Source organism: Rhamphochromis longiceps, linkage group LG11, assembly GCF_057381845.1.
Source record: "Rhamphochromis longiceps isolate RC_006_pf linkage group LG11, R_longiceps_female_GT1.1, whole genome shotgun sequence".
In the NCBI taxonomy this organism is placed as follows: Eukaryota; Metazoa; Chordata; class Actinopteri; order Cichliformes; family Cichlidae; genus Rhamphochromis; species Rhamphochromis longiceps.
Window position 1 is genome coordinate 24,131,691 of NC_140567.1, and position 17,335 is coordinate 24,149,025.

At 40.2% G+C, this 17,335-nt stretch overlaps 2 protein-coding genes across 4 annotated transcripts; both read right to left on the bottom strand.

Moving 5' to 3' along the window:
* Positions 1–84: 84 nt before the first annotated feature.
* Positions 85–6,454, bottom strand: leng1 (leukocyte receptor cluster (LRC) member 1). Of its 3 annotated transcripts, none has more exons than XM_085423109.1 (5): positions 6,279–6,454; positions 5,891–6,063; positions 3,664–3,852; positions 1,277–1,566; positions 85–1,141 (listed from the first exon to the last, which is right to left on the bottom strand). In XM_085423109.1, exons 2-5 carry the CDS (start codon positions 6,020–6,022, stop codon positions 922–924), a joined length of 831 nt encoding a protein of 276 aa, XP_085279235.1. In that variant the 5' UTR covers positions 6,023–6,063; positions 6,279–6,454; the 3' UTR covers positions 85–921. The 3 variants fall into 3 exon arrangements, with proteins under 3 accessions (XP_085279235.1, XP_085279234.1, XP_085279236.1); XM_085423108.1 differs by having other exon boundaries at positions 5,891–6,118; XM_085423110.1 differs by having other exon boundaries at positions 6,383–6,435.
* Positions 6,455–6,503: 49 nt separating this feature from the next.
* On the bottom strand, positions 6,504–17,159 carry tmc4 (transmembrane channel-like 4). The gene is made up of 16 exons (XM_085421840.1): positions 17,039–17,159; positions 16,775–16,961; positions 13,214–13,356; positions 12,910–13,110; positions 12,299–12,372; positions 11,632–11,777; positions 11,267–11,417; positions 10,966–11,124; positions 10,730–10,887; positions 9,737–9,863; positions 9,139–9,236; positions 8,828–9,011; positions 8,604–8,734; positions 8,283–8,438; positions 8,098–8,176; positions 6,504–6,889 (listed from the first exon to the last, which is right to left on the bottom strand). Exons 1-16 carry the CDS (start codon positions 17,088–17,090, stop codon positions 6,797–6,799), a joined length of 2,139 nt encoding a protein of 712 aa, XP_085277966.1. The 5' UTR covers positions 17,091–17,159; the 3' UTR covers positions 6,504–6,796.
* Positions 17,160–17,335: the final 176 nt, after the last annotated feature.

A 17,335-nucleotide genomic window follows, 5' to 3' on the forward strand; every position in this document is an offset into this window, starting at 1 on the left:
TGCATGATATACATTAAACACATACACAAAATAGAGAAACGGTCAGTTCGCCTCAAAGATGAGTAGAGAGAGAGCTTTTTCCTGGAAATAATAATACTTTTATTGTTGCCATTGACATTTACAGTGTTTCTTTAAACCAGCAGTGTCACAGAATACTGAAAATATTAATTATGATTTTTGTTTATATTTGATAATCATACATTATAAGGGATTTGGATCGGTGAAGAGAAGAGTTGTCGAAGATACGAGCCGTGGAGATGATCTTCCTCTGAAGCGCTTCTTTAGAGTCAGGGTGAGGAGCTCTGTCATTCTGGAAGTACTCTGAGCACAGCCGCTACTCCTCCACATCTAAAGGAGCCTGCTGAGGTGGATCGGTCATCTGAATATGATGCCTCCTAGGTTAAATGTTTTGGACATGTCCTACCAAGAGCAAACCTTGGGTTTGACCCAGAGTATGCTGGAGAAATTAAATCATTATATCCCTCTTTCTCTGGTTTGGGAATGTCTCAGTCTCTCCCTCAGAAGACCTGCAGGAGGTGGATGCATGCATGTATGGAAATGGCCTAAAACTAGTAACTCAAACCATCGCAGAAGACGATTTAATGTAAATGTTTTTAGATTAACAGACTCTTTAGATTGTTACTGTATATGTCCTGCTAACAGCTGTTCACACAGCGCTGTCTTTGCTGGCGTGCTGAGCATCAAGCCCCCTGTGATGGGCCATCTGCCCTGCTGATGTGTTCATGGGTAAAACTCTGCAGATAAATTTGACCTCTGCCCCTCATGCGAGTAACAAATAATAAATAAAAATAAACGATCACAACGCTGAAGGCTCAGACTTTCTGTTTGTATCATAGTGAGTTCACAGTGACGCCGTCCTATGAACGTCTTTATTTGGAGTCTGTAAACAGCAAAGAGAGCTCAGGATTTTAAAATCTCATCTCTCCAGCTCTCCCGGTCCCGCCTTTGTCGCTTTCGGGCTAGTTCTGGGAAGTATGCGCTGTTGTAAGGCCTCTCCCTCTCGCTCACTTCCCTCCCAGGCTCCTTTCCTTTGCCGCTCCTCTGCTCCAGAAGTGCCTGGGCTCTCCTCCTTTCCTCAGCCTCCCTCTGTAAACGCTCAGCACGTAACCTTTCTATCGAGCTGGAAGAGACCAGACAGACATTTTGTTACCGACCTGCTTTGATATTCACCACAAGATCGCTTTAATTTGACTTGAGCCCCAGTAAAATACTAAGGGGGATAAAACTTCCAGACAATCAATACTGGTATTCTTACCTCTCGCCGCTGCTCCTCTTTTCCCCTTTGTCTCTTTTTTCCTTTTTCTTGCTCTTGTGCTCCTTTCTGTCTTTCTCTCCGAGAGCTTTCTTCATATCTTTCAAAGGATCCAAACTATCCTTCAGTCTACGATCCTTCTTCTCTCTCTCCTCTTCACTTATCCCTTTTCTCTTTTCTTTTTCTTTGCTCTCCTCTTTGTCTTTGCTGCTTTTCAGATACCACGGCGTGACCTCAGACCCCGGCTGGGGTCCCAATGACACCAGTAAGCCAATGGCTCTTTCCTGCTTCTCCTAGAAACCCCCCCCCCCACAAAAACAACAACAGAAAACAAATATTTTGTGTTATTTTTTTCATTACTGTAGCACACTTTTTGTTTATACATGTGTTTGTTTTGTTTATACAATGCCCAACAGATAGGAGAATGTAAATATCTGAGTAGCCAGACGGGACATTAACCTGTCTTTAACCTTCCACGAGCTCCATAGTACTTGTTCCTAAGTGCAAATAGCAGAGCTAACTGTCTGAGGCATCATGTGTGCCGCATGCTGTGTGCTATTTGAGCAGCTCCCTCACATAAAACCAGCAGTGGGAAGATGTCAAAAGCAAACTATTTCTTGTTGTGTGATAAAGGAAAACAGTGGGAAAAAATGCGACCTGATACTCTCGACCGTATTCCAAGCTAAAGTCGAAAAGGTCTAGAAGAGCAGATGAACTGCTTTTTGATTGGTCTCTATCTTAGATTCATATTGTTAAAACAGGAAGTTGTTGATGGGGTAGGAAAGTTTGAAAGGTACGAAACTGGTAAAAGTTTTTGTATTTTGTAGGTTTGGCCTGTGGATGTGGGAAAAATAGTTTCTGGTGCTACATATAAAAAAAACAATAACAAGTTTCACTTACATGTATGAAATTCTGTAGCCTGACTTAAACCTGCAATATTTAGAAAAAAAGCCTCTTGGAGACATGCTCTAAACCCAACAGGAAGTCCAGTGTTTTAAATGTAAAATGCTTTTTTTCAGGCAGTACACTTTATCAAACTCCTCTTAGAGAACTTTAATCTAAAGACCTTGGCAATGCCAAACTAAGAAGTTTTTGAGTTTGTGTTGTCTGGTGCGTCCATGTCAGCTCAGCAAATTTTGATTAGTTGCCACAAAAAGCTCTTATAACTCAAATGTACACTGTCCACTCTGTCCTGAGCTTGACGTCCTGGAAGCGAGTCTGGAGACATCTACACAAAGTCAGCGCGACAGCTAGTGGCAACAGGAAATCAGCATTAGGTGATAAATCGTGGCTGACAATATCCCTTTTGAAATCCAAACACTCAATACAGCAACGTGACATACAATTAGTAGGTGTTCTTGAAAGAAAGAAAGTGCTTATACAAAGTGTTTGGAAGTAGTGCATATACACATATGTATATACATGAAAGGTTACCAAGGAAACCAGAAATGTTTTTGAGAGCGTTTTCAAAATGCTGCGTTTTCCATCAGCAAAAACGCTGTCTCAGTGTGGACAGGAGGCCGAAACAGAGAGAAAACAATGCGTTTTCAAACGACAACGCATTAGTGTGGACGTAGCCTGAGTGTAGCGTATCTCATTATGCACCAAGGTGTTTCCCACCACACCACTTCAAAAATTCAACTTCCTGTTGAGTTCCGAATTTACTGAAGCAAAAAATTTTAATTAACTAAAACACAACAACTGTTATGGATATTCTCTGCTATTAAAACAGGACACACAATAAACTAATATACTTCAGCAAATCATTAAATAAATGTAAATGGTACTAAAGTGCCTCTGCTTTGCCATCAGCAGCATTTTGGCATTTTCTGACCTGTGATTGGAAAGCCTTGATCACATCCACGGGCTTTAACTTGTATTTATATTGTCTGTCTGAATTAATTTCCCACCCGTCTCATGCTGCATCTATTTACGCTGCATGCATACATACTGGCACTGGGCTGCAGAATAGAATAGCAGGTATGATGACAACAAGACAAAAATTTAAACTGATTGCATTGCTTTTTAAAGTGTGGTGATAACAAACCACTCAAATGACATCTGAGAAAACTACACCCACTAATGATGAGATTAGATAAGAATCATCTTTTCTCTGGCAACATTTCAAAAACATACAAAGCATTTAGCATTTTTGTGACTGAGCTGAAAAGCAAGATTTTGCAGATCCACTCCTAACTACTAAAGGTTTTTAATGGAAAAAATGAAAATGTAAATGGTATTCAGCACTGGACCTGCAACCACAGACCATGCAGGACACTGAACCCAGATGTGGTACCAAACTTGCAAAAGCTTTGCTATCATTCAGCTGCTACGTCAGAGCAAAAGAAAAGCATGAAAGAGAAGACTGACAGAAGCAGCAGCACGGACACCTTTTCTTCTTTCTTTTCCCTGAGATACTCCTCATTCCCCTTCTTCTCCGAGGACTCCTCCAGGGGGAAAAGATTGAGATGCTCCAGAGCTCCACTTCCTCCACCCTGTTCCTCATCACCATCATCTCTGCTTCCTCCTGTTGGCTGAAGAGCAGCTCGGGCTTTCCTTCTCAGATACTCTGTACGTGCCTGTAAACAATGAACAACAATTAAAGGACATTCATGGGCACGGCAAAGCTTATTTAACCTTCATAATAAAAAACTAAACTCAAATCATAAATACTTAAGTTTTCTACTGGTGCCAATTTAGAGACGTACAGTACATTTACAGCAATCTGAATAGTAACACACAGGAAATGTTAGCATTGATTTCCAGGTGTTGTTTTTTTTTTTTAAATATTAACAAAAGACAGCATACAACAGTAAATGTGTTGTTTTTTACAATTGTAGAGGATAGGCGTGCACTAGTGAGAGATCTATTAGGGATGCAGTGATTGCAAAACTCTGGACCAATACTGATGTTTAAAATAACAACTTGTTTGTTTTTTAATTAGTATATTACATATTTTTACCATTAACTATCCACCCTTTTTTGGCAGGGGAAATAAAGAAAAGATCACTACACCGTTTGAACATTTAGTCAGCACAAAAGTTAGCTGACACATCAGAGAAACAATGCTAATCAGCAGTCAACAAGGACAGTATCTGATGCTTACACTCTACCTATTATAATGCATACGTGGTTGCTAATATTTAGTCTGCTTTCACTCTGTTGTTTCATAAAAACAGGGTGTTTCCTGTCTCAGTGTGGGCCTTTTAAGGGGTTCTGGACATCTGGGTTACTTAACGTATCAAAGGTCTATATGTTTTCCAATACATTTTGTCTATTTGATCAACAAAAATTTATTTTAAGCTTTAATAAGTTAAATAAAATGGTTAAAAATATTTTTAGTGACAGTGGATGGCAAAAAAACCCCTCACTGATGGGCTCAAAGCTTCTTTAAATACAGTAAAACCCTAATAATCTCTGCAATGCAACACATAAGTGTAGCAGAGAACAATCTGTTCTCGCATGATAACATTTTATTCCGGCTCTGCACGGCCCACTACATTTTACCCCCTGTGATACTGAGCTACTTCAATGTCATCTCACGTTTCCTGTCCTTTACTTTAATGTACAGTACTGACATTATTGTTTTTGGGTAACTTTTCTGTAATACATTTGATTTCAAAATAATTCTGCCTTTTTAATATATTTATTTTTTAGATTTCCATCCCATTATAAAAAGCTTTAATATTCTACATATTTATTTATTGTGCAAAATGTAGATTAAAAAGAGAATGCCTTAATTTGCATTTTGCAATTTTTATTCACAACTGTTATTGTTGTTTATAACCAATGTTTTAAATGATTTTGTTGGCAGCAACAGATCTCAAAAAGTTGGGACAGTGGTAACAAAAGGCTGGAAAAGTAAGCTTAACTAAAAGGAAACAGCTAGAGGAATATTTTGCAACTAAGTTAACTGCCAACCGCTCAGTAACATGACTGGATATGCAAAAACTGTGTCTACAAGTTGTGTACCAATTTCAGCATAAAGCTCCTAAATGTAAAGTTACAAAGACTTTGAATATCAATACTAGATGCCTGTGATTTTTGGCAACACAGGCAACAGTGCAGTAAATAGTAAATAGGCAGGATTCTGTCATGGAGTCACTGCATGGGTTCAGGAACACTTTCAGAAATTACTGTTACACTTCAAAGTAGCCATATGTGAACATGATACAAAAACGCTGCCTTCTCTGGGCCAAAGCCTATTCAAAATGGACTGAGGCACAGTAGAAACTGTTTCTCAAGGTACAACGTGTGCATTAGTGCCTATGGAACTGGCAGCTTGCAAATCTGGAAAGGTACCATCAGTGCTTCAAGGTATATTTAGGTTTACTTAATTTAAAAATCCTCACTGTTTTCAGCAACACTTTACACAGTATTCTAACTTTTTTGTAACTAGGGTTGGACTAAGAGCATCTCAGGTAGGCCCTACTGAAAAAGGACATTTACTGTATACTTTTATTATAAATGAGTACTTTTTTTTATGTTGTTCAAGTTAGTAACCTTGCTTCTGATCATATCTGGTTTGAATTTGAGGTATCCTGCTCAAACTACATGGGAAACAGAGCAAAAAGTATGTACAGTAACAGCACGCCACGGTCATCCACCCGGAGTCACCTCTTGCTCCGCGCGTTCCACGCGACGCTTGGCCTCGCGCTCCTCCTCTGCTGCCTGGGCCTCGTCCCTCCGCACTCGAGCGACGTTGTCTTTGTTGCGGACATGCCAGCTCTTCTTCGGAAGGATGTTCATTGTTCCCTTGGCGACTGTTACTACTATAGGTTAGCAGTCGGCTAGCAGCGGCAAAAGTGGAAGGAAAACGTGAATAAGTTCCCCCAAATAAAGCCGCTAGTTGTGGAAGGAAATGCGTCAATGCCCCAAAGCGGAAAATAGAATAAAAATATATAAATATACAAAAACAAACTATATTTGCAGCTTTGACCTCCCAAGAGGCAGAGCTAACGAGATAATGTTAGCCGATGTTTGCTACTTTCCACATCTACTTTACCTTAAGGACTCAGCACCACGCATAGATATCACATTTCCGCCAATTTAGCAATATTTTTTTTAACATTTTACTCTCTAAAACAGGGCCCAGGCACTGTCACCAACTTGTTGAGTGAAGAATTGTTCTTGTTGGACAGGTAGCAGGACCTCACAGGAACAGGCAGACCCAAACAGGAAGTAAACAGTAGCTCCATGTTGAAGCAATAACACAATGGCGACAGCAGAGGGGGCTGTTATGTTTCTCATTTTATTTTATTATGTAAAGAAAAGAATATCTGCTTTGAAGGACAGACAGAAAAGGCACTAATCTATTTACATAGTGGAAATGTTATACTCTAATAACGATAAAGATTTAATTCTCCTTCTTTATGTATTCCTTTTAAAAAAATCACAACTTTTAATACAGTTATCTTCGTGCAGACGTGTGTGGTAAAACCTAGCCTGCATTAAATTATAAACATAAAAACAAGTCTTATTATGTTGTTTTCAAGACGGTAGATCCTTGCCCATATGTCGTGTTCAATCTTGTACTCCTGCATGATGTGTCGGTATATGAGCTTGCCGACTCAGGCTCTCAATCTGCTTGATCAGGAACTGTTTGTCACGGCTCTCCTGTAAACCAAAAACTCATAAGTCCATGTGAGAATCAGGAAACCATTTAACTTACTGTTTCAAAGTGAAGCCTAATGACGTATATAAAAGATCACCATTTAATTTCGGGACTGTAGGGTCATTATAAACTGTAAGGTAATTAACGCAGATAGGTTTGTATATTTGGACTGGACTGTGTGTAGTTGTTGTAAAGTGCCTGTGAATGCATCCTCTTTGAATTCCAAGATTTTACCTATCAACACATGATATTAATCCTCGGCAGGTTTTAAAATGAAGTTAATGTAAATACACACAAGCAGAAAGTTATTATATATTAGACTGTTTCATTTTGTAACAAATACTGAAACATGATGCAGAAGCAGTTGTAGAAAACTGACAGTACAGTTTAAAAAGACTGGCTCGTTTGGAAAGGTTGCCAGGAGAAAGCCTATTTACTGTAAATCATGGCAACACAGCTTAAGTCTAAACAAACCTTAAGACTTCTGAAACAATGTCCTTTGTTCAGTTTAGACCAAAGTGGCGATCCTTGACCATAATGTGTAGCATCATGTTTGGTGAAAACCAGGCACAGCATATCAGCACAAACATTTCAAACCAACTGTCCAGCACGGTGCTGGAGGGGTAATGATTTGTGCTTGTTATTTGCACCCACTGGACCTGAGCACTTTGCAGTGATTGAGTCAACCTTAAACTCCTCTGTATACCAAAGTATTCTAGAGTCAACTATGAGACCATCTGTCTGACAGCTAAAGCTTGGCTGAATTTGGGTCATGCAGCAGGACAGTGATCCCAAGAACAGCAGCAAATCTATAACTGAATGGTTGACAAAGAAAAGAGTCAAGGTGCTGCAATTGTCCAGTCAAATTCCTAACCTTAAACATATTGAAAAGCTGTGGTGGGCCAAAATTCCTTCATAACAATGTGAGAGACTAATAAAGTCATACAGTTCTAACAGCTACTGAATCAGGAAGTGTACCTAGTTGTACCTAGTTTGTCACACAGCGCTTCTGCATTTTGGCATAATTTTTGTTAAGTAATCACATGGTGTAATACATCATGTTAGAGTCTGATAAGGACCAGATGATTTTTTTTGTTACTATGTCCTGAACAATTGAAAGAGGGTGTATTTACTTTCCTTCTTTGGCTTTTTCCTTAAGTACATGACTTTATCTAATAATAATAATAGTAATAATAATAAAGCAGTTTACCAGTTTAAGCTGAGCTTTTAGCAGTGCAATGCTTCTCCCATAGACAGTTGCTAAAGCTACGACATAGCACATCACCACACTGCCAGGGAGAAGAGAGACATAATATTACTCCATGAAATGCACAGTAAGGACTATTTAATATGCAGGTCATCATTACACAAATAGCATACTGAGAGTTCACGCACATTGCTAATGCAAAAAGAGGGATGGAGAACGCCTGGGAGCCGACGAAGAAGAGAAACTCCTGTGTGACGTTAGAGAGATTGTTGAATGAGTCTGGAACAGTTGACCACATGGTACTGGATGAGTGGAAAGGACCACAACCGTAAGAGGGACGGATCCTGTTTGAGGAAGAGGGACACACTTGTCCTCAGCAATGTTAAATAACATGAAAAATGTTTTCATGCAAAGTTTATAGCAAGTATAGCAAGACAGCAAGTTTTCTTACAGTGATGCAGAAAAAGCAGTTGTGTTGCAACTGTTACAGGTAAGTATGAAACACTCACTCAGAAAGACTGTAAATCAAGACAACTGTTGCCAAACCCCATCCAAACAGGAGCACCACCAGAAAAAAGAAGGTGGAGGTGGTAGAACGAAACGTCCTCAGCGCTGGCCGACAGTTTTGGAAGAGTGTTATCTGCGGGGGGAAAGTGGCAATTTAATAGTGGATTAGGGACACAATCACCAAGCAATGTGTGACGTGTTGGCGGTGTTAAAGCTAGAGCCTCACCTTCTTGCAGTAAAACAGGATGACAAACTTCAAGGTGTTGATGGCGGGCAGCAGAGGGCAAAAAAGAGCTCCCACCCAGACCACAGTCTGACCATAAACCAGGCCAAGCACATTGGAGGGAACCACAAACTCCTGCCGCCCCACCCACTGAACAGGCTTACAGGAACAGTTATCCACCACAAGCCTACCACATACACAAAAAAAACACTACATAGCTGAACACAAGACTGATTGACCAGTATTCAAATATACAGCATGCATTTGCATGATGTGCATTAATACGACTCATATCTTTATGCTATAAAAAGTACCTGCGTGGAAATTCAACCAGCAGAAAAACAGCAACGGTGATGAGGAGGTCAAACATTGTGAGCTTGTACATTTCCTGCCCCACACGTGTTTCCCAGCACTACCAATAAGAAAAGATAAGATTGTCTTTCAGTGTGGACATGCTGAATATATTCAAAGCTGATGTTACTGTTGTGTTAACCTCTTTGTCTGCACACACAGGCTGTTATAGCAGCTGTTAAAGAGCGCGTTTTGTATTTTACTCAAGCCTCCGTCAGCGGAACGAGGCAGTCGCAGAGCTGCTACTGTTCTCCCCAAGAGATCAAAAAATATTTACTGAAAAACCTGACATGCTTTACCATTATTGTTTATGACTTTTTAAAATACAAACGGAGTGTAAATGAGTTTCCAGTTCAATTATTCTGTCAGTTTTTCTTTTGCACGTCGAAGCCTTCAAGGGATCCTGTTTAATTTACCCAGCAAAGTCTTGATCCAGCAACAAACTGAAAGCACTGCTTTTTCTCATGACAGACAACTTAAACACAAACAACAGAAGGTCTGTCATATAGGACCCCCTCCGCGCTGTTACACTCTGAAAATGAAGATCAGTAATATAATTACTTGGAATTCTTTGTAGTTGTACCCGCACAGTGTACAGTTTCCTTTGAGCTCGTTAGGGTAGCAGGTGATCTGACTCCACAGGGTGTAGAGGAGGACGCCCAGACTCACCAGACGCAGAAACACTGCCCTGGGTGTGGAAGAGAAATGGGTCATTTTCATTCATCTAATTTTAATTTCACACTAATCTTACTTGATAACTCAACACAGATAAGGATACACTACCATATTTACAAGTTTGTTACATAAAACTAATGACCAGGTTTAAAGCAGGGAAGGTTTTAAGCTGTTTTTTGTGTTTATTTTACCTTGAGGGCCCCATGAACAACGTTTTAGCTGATGTAAGTTGTGTGGGAGCCAGGGTGAGCTAGTATTTTTTTTAAAACTGAAGGACGTGCCACACGAAGTAACCTGAGCTGAAATTGAATTGTAGAACAGGTAAGGTGGTGATTGCAGCATAATTTCCTTCGTATTGCACACTATATTGGAGAATCATGGCAAAAGCATTATAGCAGCTTGTGTATAGCCATAGTGGCCAGATAATAAAACATGTGGGTTAGATCATATTTATCATCAGGCATTTAACATTTTGCTGTTTGTTTGATCCATGGCTTGTGACTAGACCCATTATTGTCTGCTCTGTTAGAGCCAGTCGTTAAGGATGAACCTGGCAAGCTAGGCAGTCTTGATAATTATGGGCCTAGTTATAGTACTATGATTAAAGTGAGTAAAATATTTATTGTGTTTAATATTCTGGTCAATTTTTAAAATAGGTGCAGCAGCATCATTATTATCAATAGTTGTTATAGTGTTATAATTCTGCATTTACTCTCTTATTTACAATAAAAATTTCCACATTTGCTGGAGTTTGTCATATCTCATTGTGTATTTGTGATAAGAAGATATGGGCTTGGAGCGACTGATCAGATTTTTTTTTTCAAGCATTACAAACACAAACAAATTAAATGCATGTGACATAATCTCTTTCTCACAAACCTTAAGAGAGCCAATATGATAGTAGTGCTGGGGGAGTATTGCTCTACTAAGGCGATCTTGTCACACAGCAGAGGCACCACAAAGTTTCCAGCAGTGATGACCATGGACGGGAGATACTGAATAATAAAGCCAAGGATCCCTTGCTCATCAGCCCTATTCTGTTTAGCAGAAATGGGAGATGGTCACCCAGAGCTTCAAGAAGATCATGTTGGCATCATTATTTTTACATCGTTTACCTGGCTGAACTGTGTGGTCACATAGATGCCGTAGAAAGCTCCTCCAATGAACCCAAGTGAAAGAAAAGTCATTAAAACACGCAGAGAGTATAAAATCACTTTTTTTGATGTTGACAGATCAGCCTTGTGTCTCTTTCGACTCTCCTCCTCCAGATCCACCTGGCCGAGGGAGAGAAGAGAAATGAGGGGTCACCTGAAGGCACATCGTGTATACGAAACTGTGGAGCAAAGCTGCCACGTGTGGGTCACGTTTCTCTTTTCCAGCACTTCATCCTGTTAAGTAGGATAGATCCCTTCTGACCTGTAGCTGGTAGAGGATGTTTTTCTGCTTCAGTTTGGTAGCTCTGTCTCCCAGGCAACTATAGTCCCATCCGGTGAACACGATCATGCTGTAACTGCTCACTCCAGTGCTGCTTCCCGTTGCCACAGCAACTCGAGCTGCAGTCCCCATCCTGTGTGTGAACAGCCAGTGAAAAGGATACAGACAGAAGTCAGGCTGACTGAACTCAGGACTCTAAGCTAAACATGCAAACACACAGCCTTTATTTACATAATGCATCCGTTTAACACGTTTTACTTAGTGTCTCCAGACCCCAGGAATTCAGTAAAACAAACCCAATTTTGCTGTCTAAGCAAGAACCTGGCCGTTACAGTCGTGGGACTGACCGTGTTATCATGCAGATGAGACAAAAGGCAAAGTAGAAGACAGCAGTGAGGATGTAGGCAAGAGGGATGTTGTAGAAGAAGTCCCTGTTCGGCATCTCTGTGATGTTGTAGTAGCCATAAAACAGGTATGAATACTCCATAAAACCCTGTAAAGGAGAGAAGAATATCCAGCTCAAGATGCAATTACATTTTGCCGGCTGAGAATAAAAGCAGGAGAATTGTGCAATTTCTTCACTACAATATATCGCTAGATTTATTATTTAGGCCTATATTGTAGGCTTCAGCTCCAACGTGAAGCCTAAAAGCATAAATGAACCAGTGTCATTCACATAAAACACTTTGACAAGGTGCAGCAGAAAAGCACAGGTGTAAAGCCTGAAATGAGTCACAGCTCATTCAAACTAGCTGCTTTAGTTTCAGTGTTGTGGTTCTGCGTGTGCTGCCTTACTTTCATACTCATGCCAACATAGTGTCAGTAACACCCGTGACTTTCTATTTTCAAACCACCACACACAAAAAGACATTATTACTCCAGCTGTACCTTATATGTGTTCTCGGTGTCACCTTTTTGCAGAATGAAAGTGGAATGACAATTCTATGAAAGTCTAAAGTGCCTCAAACTAAAGTGCAGGTCTATATACATTCTGCAAGTCTCTCAACGTCTCACCGTTCCCGAAAGGAAGTCGAGCAGGTACTGATAGATCTCCGTTGTGCTCTTAACTTCATACACCTTGCATTTAGCTGGATTTGAAAAAATAAAACACAGTAAACAAAAGGCTTCCTCTGAACATAAAGGTCATGCTGTTGCCTCAAGAATTTATGATATTTGTAAATAAATTAAATACACAGAAAGAGACCGGGAGATTCAATGCAGCTGCAGTGGAAACTATTTAACGTCTAAATAAGATCTGTTTCTTATGTGGCTTTAAAATAATCAAAGGATTTGGAAAAGTCATACATCATCCTGTAAAGCTATTTCAGGTCTGGAGATGATAAATGATATTAGGGATAAACTCATTTTTGTATATATTTGAATGTCACAGATGTGGAATTTTGTATAAATATTCTGCTCATCCACAGGTGAGCAGCCCACATTTTATTTCTGAAGGGAAAACAGAAGGGGTACCACTCTCTCTACTCTTACTCCTACAAATGCAGGGCTGTTGCCTGGAAACTGTTGCAGCAAAGTGCAAGAAGGCTTCCTGTTGTAATTACGAAGAAATGTGATAAAAGATGAGTAACAAGGAAAAAAGGAGGAAATGAAGAAACAGGACGCACCGGTGCAATTTGTTTCACTCAAGTTATTGCTAACAGTGAGGATATCTGTGCTGTTGGTGGTTGGTTGGTGGTGGTTGGTGGATCTGAAGACAACACTGGGAATGAGGACAAACCCAGCAATCAGAAAGAAGGACACAAAATTCAGAACCACCAAGAAGCGAAGGAACACGAAGTAAGACTGGACACCACCTCCAAAGTTCCCTGTGAGGGCAAAGAAACATGGTTTGTTTCAAATGTAAACTTAACGCGTGGGACTGAGCTGCTTCCTTTATTGTCCTTTTATATTAATTTACTGCATGTGTACCTCCAATCATTTGCACTGACTTCCTCCACAATGAGAAAAAGTAAAGAAATTCTTTGCATTTGTTTCTGAGTTTACGCAGCATCTGTCTCCCTCTCCAGGACACATCTCTGGAAAATGCGGGCGACCGCATTTGCTGCACTTCCCTGTAAAGGACAAATAATAAAGAAATTATATTACAAAAACTCAAAATTCCCTCACAATTACCAAGTAATTTAAAATAAACTATATATAGGAGAATTATTAAATAAACATGAATTAGATAGCACTTACACAGTATATACATACATTAACAAGCAGTTTTTGTCATTCTGCCTCTGCACATCACCACAGAGGATTTTAAATCAGTCAAGATGTGACTGAAGTGCAGGCTTTCAGCTTTAGGGGCTGTATCAAAAATGTTTTCATTGACAGTTTGTGAATTTAAAGCCATTTTGATAAATAGAGACGTATTTTCAGAGACATATTGCATAATCATAATTTTAAATGTAAGTATCGCTTTTTAATTCTCCTTTAAATCCTTTACAGTCAACGACTGCGTGAAGTGTATTTGGACATCACCAAATGCTGTGTTTCTTCCCTTGAGGAGTCACATCAGGATCCCCTTCAATTTGCTTACCAGCCCCGTCTCGGAACTGATGACGCCATCATCTCTCTGCTCAATCATGTCTACACCCACCTGGACCAGCCGGCGAGCACTGTGAGGGTCATGTTTTTTGACTTTTCCAGTGCTTTCAACACCATCAGGCCGACCCTCCTGGGTGATAAGCTAACAGTGATGCAGGTGGATGCTTCTCTGGTGTCCTGGATTGTTGATTACCTAACAGGAAGACCACAAGGTAATCAGCAATACAGGGGCACCACAAGGAACTGTCTTCTCCCTCTTCCTCTTCACCCTCTACACCACAGACTTCAGCCACTGCACAGAGACCTGCCATCTTCAGAAGTTTTCTGATGACTCTGTGGTGGTTGGATGCATCGGCAGGGATGATAAGACAGAGTACCGGGCTGTGGTTAACTGATTTGTCACGTGGTATGAGCAGAATCATCTGAGGCTCAACCTGGCAAAGACCGAAGACTATAAATACCTCGGAGTATACATTGACAATAAACTGAACTGGGCTAAAAACACCACAGCACTTTACAGGAAAGGCCAGAGCCGACTCTATTTTCTGAGGCGGCTGAGGTCCTTCAACATCTGTCGGACAATGCTCCGAATTTTCTATGAGTCTGTTGTGGCCAGTGCAATCCTCTACGCGGTTGCATGCTGGGGCAGTAGGTTGAGGGTTGCTGATGCTATATAATAATAAAGTGATCCGCAAGGCCAGTAATGTTGTGGGGATGGAGCTGGGCTCTCTTAGGGTGGTGATGGAGAGGCGAATGTTGTCCAGGATAAAGACAATGTTGGATAACTCCTCCCACCCACTCCATGCTAGCTAGCCACAGGAGCACGTTCAGCGAAAGACTGAGATTACCAAAAAGCACCACTGAACGACACATGAAATCATTCCTGCCTGTTGCCATCTCCCTGTACAACTCATCCACCTGATACACTGTGTACTGCAATAGCTACACCCTTTTTGCTCTTCTGCTCTTCTTTCTTATTCAGATATTTATTAGTAAGTGACTTATATATATATATGTATATATTGTACATATTGTGCTATTTCTTACTTTTTGTATTGCCTGATTTTGTTATTGTTTGTACTGGAGCGCTGTAACCAACATAATTTCCCCAAGGGATCAATAAAGTATTTTGATTCTGATTGCCAGGCTTTTACTGCAGCCTCCTCCAGCTGCTGCTGGTTTGAGGGGTTTTTCTCAATCCACTTTGTCTTTAGTATCTGAAAAGCTGATCTGTTGGGTTGAGATCAGGTGACTGACTTGCCCATTGAAGGATATCCAATTTCTCTGCCTTGAGAAAACCTTTGGGTACTTTTACAGTTTGCTTTGGAGGATTATCCTTTTGTTCTGTGAAACACAGTCTGATCAGTTTTGCAGTACTTTGTTGAATTTGAGCAGAGAGTACAGTTTTGTACTTCACAGTTGGTCCTGCTACTTTCTATCTGAGGTCCCATCATAAATAAACACCAGTGAACTGGTTCCACTGGCAGCAATACCTGTGCATGCTACATTTCCTCCACCATGTGTGACAGATAATGTGGTTTGTCTCCAAACATGACCTGTTTTTCTCCTTCTCCAAACCTTTTTCTTCCCATCATTCTGATACGTCTCAGTTTCATCTGTCCAAACAGTTTTTTCCCATAGATGGCCACCGCCTTCTTCTTCCTTGTGACCAGTGGTGTGAACCCTGTAGTAAACCCTGTGCATTTACACTCATGAAGAAGTTTCACGATTGTGGACTTTGACAATGATACACCTCCTCAAAAGTTGTTTTTACTAGAGCTGATATTATAAAGGTGTTTTCTTCTTAACCACAATAATAAAAGCTGGCCTATATTTTCTTTCAGGCCTTTTTGGTTTTACTGAGCTGCTCAATGCAATCCTTCTTTTTAGGAATGAACCAGTTTACTGACTTCTAAAGTATATTTCATTTTTCTGAAAGGTTATTTTGAATTTTCAGCCTAATTATTGCCTCCTTCGCCTGTATCAACATCTCTTAGAACATTATATATATTCAATTAAAAGACTACTGAATACAAGGTGAACACTGGAAATCAACTCTAACTATCATTCATCTGCTTAATTTGTAATCAAACAGTGAGTGAACAGGCCTCACCTGGCCATGAAACTGCTCATCAATCAACTGTGCAATTACTGTGACTGTGTATACAAATGGCTGTAATTACTAAACAGTTAGTGCAACTCTTTTGTTAAGTCCACTTGATTAAAGCTGGAAGTCTGCACTTCAATCATGTCTTGATTGTTTGATTTGAAATCACTGTGAGGGTGTAGAAACCTATGAAACCTACACAAACTGTGTCCATGTCCTTAGGTTTCTAGATGTAACTGTAGGCAGACACGTACAGTTTAATATACATGAACAACCAGCTGTCTATAACAACTAGCTAATGAAATTGATTGGGTTTAAATGAAGCTATGCGTTGAATGATTTTTCTTCCAGAAATCTACTTGGAAATTATGTTGTGTGTGTTTTGCAGATCCACATTATCCCAGCTCCATTACAAGACTCATGTTATTTAGATGACTTAAGTTTTTATCATATACTGCTAAAAGTTAAAACCCAAGCACAAGTGAAGTTATAAAGTCCAATATATACTATTGTAACAGAACACAGTGAGATAAGTCACAGTGTATGATGAAGGGTGATTATGTTTTTCATTTGTAAGAGGATGAATGTTCTGCTTCATATCGGCCACATACTCATTCTTTAAGACCGCGTTTAAATTTGGGAACATGCTATCATTTACGAGCAATACACTGCTGACTCCCTGACCTTTAAACTCTAGTCATTAATTTACTCGCATTAATTTAGTCCATGACCTCAAATCTGGGCTCTCCATTAACTTTCTCTTTATTTCTCCGTTTTTCCACTGAATTACTGAAACATCACCACCAAACATTCAGTAGAAAGTTTCATACCTTATAGTTCTTCTCAGGTGCATGGGCAGGGGAATACACCTGATGTCCCGTTTGGGTCCACCATCGCTGTCTTCATCTTCATCCTCGGGGGTTGAGTCCCAGTTGAAATGAGGATAACTCTGATCAGGAGCTGGAGACGAAACCTGCCGACGCCTGAGTGACTGCTGCTCACCGTCATAACCATTTCCTGTGAGCGAAAGGCATTCAGACATCGTCTAAGAGTTTAAAACAAAACAACAAATACGAGCAGGTAAATCTGATCACCTCCAATGTAATTGTAAATATGAGAGTTTTGTCTCTGTATTTCACCGGCCATCTCTCTGACGAATGTTAACAGTTTTCCTCTACGATCACATCTAATAGCTGACCGACAACAAATCCAGACTCAAACAAATAAGTGAAACACTTCCTTGTGAGGATAATCTGCGTATCCATGACCTGCTTCCTTGTTGTCCCCTTTCACGGACTTTACTCCCTTTGTAAATGACTGCACATGCACTTCCTTATTGGCTTCAACCTAATGAGTTAGCTTTACCCAGCCAGAAGGGAAAAGCACACTGA